Here is an 8336-nt window from a genome sequence, read left to right on the forward strand (position 1 = left end):
CCTATATCGCTTCCATCCCCGAAGCGCATCCCCTCGTAGGTGGGAATGAGGAGTCGGACTCGGAAGTTTAGGTTTTCAGCCAAACTATTTCGGCCAGGGCACGGGGGCATGTTGAGATGAGTTCCTGTCTGCATCCTACAGAACTTGCCCATTCCGGTATTGCCCTGGCCTCTTCTTTTGTCATTCAGTGTTGAACGCTTTCTAAGACAATATGCATTTCCTCACCTTTTGGGGGCGAAGCCAGACTTTAAGGCACCTGCTCCCCTACATGGTGTAAACTTCGCTTGTGCCAATCAGAAACGAACACAAACAGGTTTTGGGCCCCGTCCCCTATGACACTTCTATGATGTCATTGTGGGTACTTTATGGCCTGCCTGCCATGTGCAGGCAGGGAGAGGAGAAAGAAAAACGAATCCTGTGTATACCCGTGTGTCCTGTGTATACCTGTAACCGAGCCTGATCACCTCGAAGCCTCTCTCTCAGCTCACGTGTTTCAAACAGAGCTTCTACGTTTGCCGGTCGTTATGCGTTGGTTTGTATTTGTAAGTATCAGTTATTACTAAATGCTGCATCTGTGTTTATAAATATTGTTAGTAGATATTTTAGTCATTGTGTGTTTTAAGTTTCATTAACTCTATTAGCTAATCATACGCTGCTCCCTTACCCCTTGTAATTATCCCCAATAAAACTTTTAAATTGATTAAGTTTAGTGTGTGTGTGTGTGTGTCTGCAGTTTGCATCGTGACCCACACTCTCCTTGCATCCCTTACCAATATAGTCTGTTGCCATGTGCAGCCTGGTAAATAACAGGCCTGCATTTTCTTTCGCCCCTGCGAGCCTGTGGCAATCCACACCTGCCGGAGCACAAATGCCGAAACTTCAATTCTGTCCTGGGCATCCTCCCCCATGTGATCAGTGAGGAGACATTCCTGTACCCCCACTATTCCTCCCCAGTTTCCCTCACTGGGCCCCCCTCTAGGACACATACCCCTATGCTCTCTGGAGTGGGATCTCTCCCCTGGTCAGCCGGGAAGGGCTCAGACACAGCTAACAGCCTGGACAGTTGTCTCCGTGGCAGGCTCCACAACCCTCCCTTCCCGAGGTGCTGTTGCCTCCTGCTGCAGTGTTAAAGGAACCCACACCCACCTCCTCAGTGGTTTCTATGAGCCTATCACCCTTCTCTGGCTCCCCTCCCGAGCACATCTCCCTTTGCTCCTAGCATTGGGTCTGTACCTTGTTTAGTAGCACCATGGTCCCTTCTGGCCTTAAAGTCTGTGACTCTGTAACAAGTTGTGCATTTTACCCTGCTTGCTGTGCCACTGTGCAGGACTTCCCTAAGGTATAGCCTGGAACTGGGGTGCTGCTGAGCCCTCTGGCACACCAGTCTGAGTCCCATCTCACACGGTGAGGACCCTCCAGGTCCTGCACTCATACAAACATTCATAGACAGGGACACCCCTGGCTGAGTCACATGAATGCTTTCACGAACCACTCATGAACCAACAATAGAGAGGTTCCACCGAATTCCCCCCAGCTCCCCAGCCTAGGACCCCAGAGCTGTACCGTTTTACCCCGGTCAGAAGCCTGACCAGAGTAAGTTTATTACCCAGCCCGTCCCTCCCTCACTGTGGAGAGGACAACGCACCAGCCCCTGTTCCTGAGCAGATTCCCCTTTACAGTTCAAACAACACACTGTGTTAGGTAAAAAATATAGATCAGATTTATTAAGTACAGAGAGATAGGTTTTAAGTGATTAGAACTAATAAGCGTACAGATCAAAGTAGATTATGTTCTTATGTACATGACATAGTTCCTACAAGATTTGTGGGAACTATATAACAGTGGTGAATATGGGGGTGTAAGAGTGTTGCTTTGGGGTACAGCATGTCACAGCAATATAACTATCAACTACAGCTCCCTAAGATCGAATTTTGTGTTTTTATATAAGGCATTCATCCATGTCCTGAAAAAGACTACATTCTGGTCTGTACAAAAGGAGAAAACCAAGCTGAGGTACAGAGCAAAGGAATATGAAAGAGTGTTTTCCCCACTACCCAACACACACGCAATATGTGACCCCCTGAAAATGTCCCTCTCACTTTCCTTGTTCAGCGAGTGTCACCTGCACTTTCTGTTTGTCAGACCTCAGCTTCACACACATTATTGGATCAACAGACCTTTTGCCACAGTATCTGGGGAGCTGTTCGTCCCATCAGGTATCATCATCATTTTCATGGGAAACCCCAAAGGAACATAGTCTCCTTACAAACCGAGCGCTGCCCGGATTCATCTTTGGGAAGGTGTTTAAGCAGGTCAAGTTACATATTTGTGCAGCGGCTGGTCTGTTGTGCCACCAAAGCTTTTGGCACCCAGGTGATCACAGGCCATATCGTGGAATTCCTTGGCATGCCCATTTCAGAACTCGCTGGTCTTTCACTCTAGCAATGTGTTCCCAACAAGAAAACTGCCAAAAACTGACACAGTGCTGATGGGGGCAGTTGTGGGTTGACTATATCCTCACTCCTGATCTTGTGCTGAGGATTTTGATACGGAGAAGCTGCTGGAGACCACGAGCATTGAAAACATCAGCCCAGAGTTCCTCAGCCTTCCTCAGTCCCCCACATTTTGCTTCCTTCCACTGGAGCTGGGGGACCCATTGTTCTATAGAGCTGAAGCTTTGTAGCAGCCTGCGGCCATGACATCCCCCCAAGGGCTGCACTGTATGAACGGAGCACCCACATCTTTCAAGCAGCCTCCAGCCCTGTCTATGTAGCTACCATCTGCCCAGCAATCCCTCTAGACAGGTTAATACTGAGCTGGTTGCTTTGCAGTTGCAGGCTGCTTGATGGTAATGGCCAGGGACTTAGTTTTCCTTAGTTAATAACCAGACTAATGCACCCGGCTTCTTGCCCAGCCAGATCAGCGCTCAGCTGCAGCCGTTCACAGTGCTACACCTGCACTTGCCACTGAAGTGTACGGAATAACAGACCCCTGAGTGTTTGTAACTGGTAGCCAGGGTGGGATGCACATTAGAAGCGGCAGAGAGAGGGAGGCGTGTGTGTGTGTGGGGAGTTAGAAAGGAAAGGAGAGAAAAGGAACCAAAATGGATGGAGAGAGTGAGAGAGAGAGAGAGATGGGACGATATCCAGTAGAACAGGGAGTCCCTGCCTCTTCCATTCTCGGGAGCACTTTCCAAGGGAGAGACAAATGCTCTCCCTGACCTCAAATCCTCTCCCTGACCCTAAACCGGCACTGTCTAGTTCAGGAAATGTTTCCTTCAGGGATTCTGGCTGGATCAGTCTGGGAATTGGAGCACTGTGACCCACTCTTGGGGTGCAGCTTCCATTCTAGCACCTCCCTCTGGGAGCAGAGACCTGCAGGCCAAGCGCCAGGGCCCTGAGACTAGTTTTGGCTGGGATCCCCCAGACTCTCCCATTGCTTCAACACACCCTATGAGAGCTCCTCCTTGGGCGCGCTCTGTTCCCAGTTTCTCTCTTTCTGGGCATAGGATCGTTAAAGCAAACAGCCCCGGCCTTGCAAAAGGGGTTGTAAAACAATCCCTCTGCTTTAGAGAGCACAAGAGATACCCAGATCCCGTTAAACACCACACAGAACAGCTGCCCACCATTCCCTGCTTCAGTGGCCTCATTGCCCTGGAGTGTTCTTTGGGATTTGGTCAGATCTCTCTAAGGTGTCCAGGGACCAGCTCCTGTAATTCCTGGCTTCTCTCCATCTGGAGTGTGTCTCTCAGCTGCAGCCATAGCTCTGCAACCAAAGAGTCCCGTCTGCCGTCGTTGTGCCTCTCTCCTGCCCCAGCTTCTTCTGACTCATCCAGGCTCTGTATTTTTAAAGGGCTGGACCAACCACTCCTCTCTCTGTTCCCTCTTCTGGGGAGGTTCCATTCCTTCCAAGCCCAGCCCTCAGCAGAGAAGCTGGAGAAAACTGGTTTTATCTAGAATGCAGTTACTCCTTCCTTCTATCCGGGCGAGAACGTGTTAGGGCTGATAGTCTTAAATGACCAACCTATCTATAGATAGATACCTCTGCCCTAGCCTCCTGCTTCTGAGCACAAGGAGCGTGAGCGAAGAGTACAGTGAAAGCCCAAAAATATAAGAATACAGATCGTTCATACAATCAAACGTGAGTTAATAGGTGTGACAGATGGTCAGAAAGGGTTATGCAACTAGAAGGCTAATTGACCCAAATTCAACCTTTACAGACGTATTAGAGAAGTTTATAAATGGTAGTTAGGGCCATACTCTATAAATAGTAATATAAATGGGAAGTGGAATAGAGCTTTGAAATGCAAACCTGTATTGTTAGAGAATTAGAGGTAATGCTAATTGTATGTGTTTACTTATATCCTGTTACATGTTAACCATGTAAACAGATGGTTCCTGTCTGTTGGTATGTCAGTTGATTCAAAGATCAAAAGAAAATATTAATATTTTAAATTAAACTTGGGTGCAATAACTTCATTGTCTCTACTCTCTCTGACGTTTGTAGTAAATAACCTATGAACTGCTTTATGGATAATTATCTTATGCTGATGAATGGAAGAGTTACCTGTGTATACGTAGGAAATAGGTAATTCTACTTCAAAACAACTATTCTTCATTATAGTAGCCTGCCAGTGGCCTATGAAAGAACACTTGGGTTATGATCCTGTCATCTCAAATCTGCTTAAGCTTCATCAGGGGAAGCTCAAGTCACAAGACTGAGGTCTCCAGTTCCATTCTGGATCACCCTGATACTGGACATTGGACTGCAACCTAAGGATTAATTCTGAAAGAACTATTTGCAACTCTAAAGCTCACCATCTCTACCATGAAACTGACTTAAGAACTCTATACATATCGCTATGTATAATGATGTCCAGTTACTGCAGGGCAGAGAGAGACATTGAGTCATTAACCAGGCCCATCTCCTACCCACAGACAGGCTCCTTCTCAGGCTGAAGTAGCTCCCGTCCCAGCCCGGGAATAGAGGGAACCCAGCTGTGGGGGCTGGATAGAAAGTGGAGATTGTGATGGGATGTACCCCCAGGGTGAAGCCTGGAAGCTGTTGGAACCGCTGTGCCTCCAAACCATTCAGCTGGGTTGGCCTCTCCCCCTGCTCTGCTGGTGACCCACAGCCAGCCCATCCAGGACCAGTTATCACCCAACACAACAGCAGGTGGTGCCACACACCCAACTAAGGCACAGGCTGTATCTGCTTTGCAGCCTGGGCTCCTGTGCCCCGTTCAAAGTCTTTTGCCTTTCAGAGCTTCTTGCAGCTGTTGAGTTGTGGGGGAGTGAAACCAAGTGATGATGTCACTCCCCATCCTTTATAGTTTCTTTGAGCTTGCTGGAAAGTCGATGTATGTGACATGGGGTGTGTGCCCTCCGAGGAGGCTTTCATATCCTGAGTTCCTCTGCTAGTGGTTTCTTCCCTGGACGGGTGGTCACGACAGCAATTAACACTGTCTGGCTACTCCTTTGACATACCTGAAAGGTTGATTTTGGGTGTTTCCAGCCTCACATCACACTTTAGTAACTCACACATAGCAGGATTTCATAGCTTCACATACAATGAGAGTGCAAACAATCCGAGGGGATATCAATGTTTAGCAAATTAAGACTTTAAGAATGATACCTCATAGGGCATATTTTGTACAAGACATACCTTAATTACATTGTGTGGCAAAGTTCCTCCTCTCCTCTAGTAGGTCCTGCGCTTATTGGCAGATTTCTTCCCCTCAGTGGTTTTCCCCTTGGATGAAACCCATAGTCTGGATCAACTACTCCTATGTCTGATTAGGAGTAGCAGGGCTAGGGAGGAACCCGGACCCGCCCTCTACTCCGGGTTCCAGCCCAGGGCCCTGTGAATTGCAGCAGTCTCTATAGTGCTACTTGTAACCGCTGCTTGACCGCTACAGCTCCCTGGGCTACTTCCCTATAGCCTCCTTCAAACACCTTCTTTATCCTCACCACAGGATCCTCCTGGTGTCTGATGTTGCTTGATTGCATGGTGTTTCCTCAATCCTCCAGTAGTACCCCCTCTCAGTTCTTAGTTCCTTGTGTCTCTTGCTCCCAGCTCCTCATGCGCACTTCCTTCCTCTGGCTCCTCCCCCCTTGACTGGAGTGAGCTCCCCTTTTTATACCAGGTGCCCTGATTAGCCTGTCCTGATTGGCTGCAGGTGCTCCAATCAATGTAGCTCTCTCCGGTGCCTTCTAGAAAGTTCTTAATTGGCCCCAGGTGCCTTGATTAGCCTGTTCTGATTGGCTGCAGGTGCTCCAATCAATGTAGCTCTCTCCGGTGCCTTCTAGAAAGTTCTTAATTGGCCCCAGGTGCCTTGATTATCCTGGAGCAACTGCCATTTTGGTTCCCATGGTACTAGGGATTTGCTTAGCCTGGAGCTAACATACCTGCTCCTCGGTACTTTCCTGTAGCCATCCGGCCTTGCTCCATCACAATTGGCATTGTAAATATGGGTGCTTTGGGGTGCAGAGTGTCACAGGGATGATCCAGAGAGTGACAGGGGGTGGGAAGGAGAGGAGTGAGTGAGGGGTAGGGCCTTGAGGGGAAGAGGCAGAGCAGGGGCGGAACTTGGGGGAAGAGGCAGGGCAGAGAGGTGGGGCCTCAGGCTTCCAGTTACCAGCAATTAGGAAGGGGGCAACCCTATGAGTTGTACATAGGCAGATTCCCCAGTTTGTCAGGCTGACACAGCACAGTAAGGTCAGGAAAGGATTTAATGTCTCCTTGACTGGCTAGTCAGTGATTCAGGGAAGAGGGCCCAGCACCATGTCACCAGACAGCTCAGCACGGAGCTCAGTCTGAGATCCAGAGAACCAGGAGAAAACTTTAGGTCCCTTTATGAGTAAAGGGCTGGAGCAGCCTATCCCGGATCTGTTGGTTCCTCGCCCCATAGATGATGGGGTTTAGCATGGGGGGCAGCAGGAGGTACATGTTGGCCATGAGAACGTGGAAATGTAGGGCCACATTGTGCCCAACACGGTGTGTGAGGAAGGAGAAGAGAGCTGGGATGTAAGAGGCTAAGATGACACAGAGGTGGGAGCCGCAGGTCCCAAAAGTCTTGAGCCGGGCATCCTTTGTTGGGAGTTTGAAGATGGCCCTGAGGATCTGGGTATAGGACACGGCGATAAAAGACACATCCATACCGATCACCAAGAATGCCACAGAGAGGCCGTAGTAACTACTGACGCTGATGTCGGCACAGGCCAGCTTCACCACAGCTATGTGCTCACAGTATGTGTGGGGAATGATGTTCGTTCTACAATATGGCCAACTCCTCGCCAGGAAGGGATAGGGGAGTACGAGTATGGCGCCGCGCAGCACCAGAGCCAGGCCAATTTTGGCCACCATGGGGTTTGTCAAGATGGTGGAATGTCTCAGAGGATCGCAGATGGCCACATAGCGATCAAAAGCCATGGCCACGAGGATCCCAGACTCCATTGTAGGGAAGCTGAAACTGAAGTACAGCTGAGTGAGGCATGCAGTGAAATTGATCTCCCTGGAATTGAACCAGAAGATGCTCAGCATTTTGGGTAGGATGGATGTAGACAGGACTAGGTCGGTGATGGCCAGCATGCAAAGGAAATAGTACATGGGCACATGGAGGCTTGGCTCCGTCTTTATGATGAACAGGATGACAAAGTTTCCCAAGAGGGCTATGGCATAGATTGCACAGAAGGGGATGGAGATCCAGATATGGGCTGCCTCTAGGCCAGGAATGCCCAGCAGGATGAAGGTGGAGGGGTTGGTGAAGTCGGTTGAGTTGGAGTCTGACATGGTGAAGGAGAGAAGGTGTCCAACACTGAGGCAGAACGGTGTTTCTTGCATATACTGTATGTTCCCCTGACTTCCTGTATGTGCCCAGAGTCTTGGGTGATGGTCGCAGGACAAACACCTGGATGGAGAGACAATGTTAATATGAGACACTACATGCACAAGTCGAGGCTGTGAAGCAGATTGGTCGCTCTTCACACACTGAAAAATGACATTTTCATTATTCAGATAAGTGAATTATGAACAAGTGACCCTCCTAATGCCAATTCTATATTTTTTGGTGCTCCCTGCATCAAAAGTTCCTCCACATCGTGGTGTGGGAAACCTTAGGCGGCACCAGCAGGAAACACGAGTGTGTACTGGTTATCTCTTATTGTTCTCTAGGACTTGTCTACACTGCCAAGTTTTTTCACCAAAAAGCAACATTTGGTGAAGAAATAGTGGAGGTGTAAACACTACAAAGCCACTTTTGATGACAGAACACCTCGGGTTCAGTGACGTAATAAAGGCACTTTGACGAGACTTGTAAGGCTTTTTACGCAAAAATT

The 8336-nt window shown here is 48.9% G+C and overlaps 1 protein-coding gene across 1 annotated transcript; it reads right to left on the minus strand.

Annotated features, from left to right (window-relative positions):
* Window positions 1-6395: 6395 nt before the first annotated feature.
* On the minus strand, window positions 6396-7888 carry LOC123349613 (olfactory receptor 52R1-like). The gene has a single exon (XM_044987817.1). It carries the CDS (start codon window positions 7840-7842, stop codon window positions 6844-6846), a length of 999 nt encoding a protein of 332 aa, XP_044843752.1. The 5' UTR covers window positions 7843-7888; the 3' UTR covers window positions 6396-6843.
* Between the last annotated feature and the right edge of the window lie 448 nt (window positions 7889-8336).

This window comes from Mauremys mutica, chromosome 1, assembly GCF_020497125.1.
Source record: "Mauremys mutica isolate MM-2020 ecotype Southern chromosome 1, ASM2049712v1, whole genome shotgun sequence".
NCBI classification, from domain to species: domain Eukaryota; kingdom Metazoa; phylum Chordata; order Testudines; family Geoemydidae; genus Mauremys; species Mauremys mutica.

Bases quoted from the DNA above. Each gene is read 5' to 3' on its own strand.
- LOC123349613 (XM_044987817.1), bottom strand. From the start codon at position 7,842: ATGCAAGAAACACCGTTCTGCCTCAGTGTTGGACACCTTCTCTCCTTC.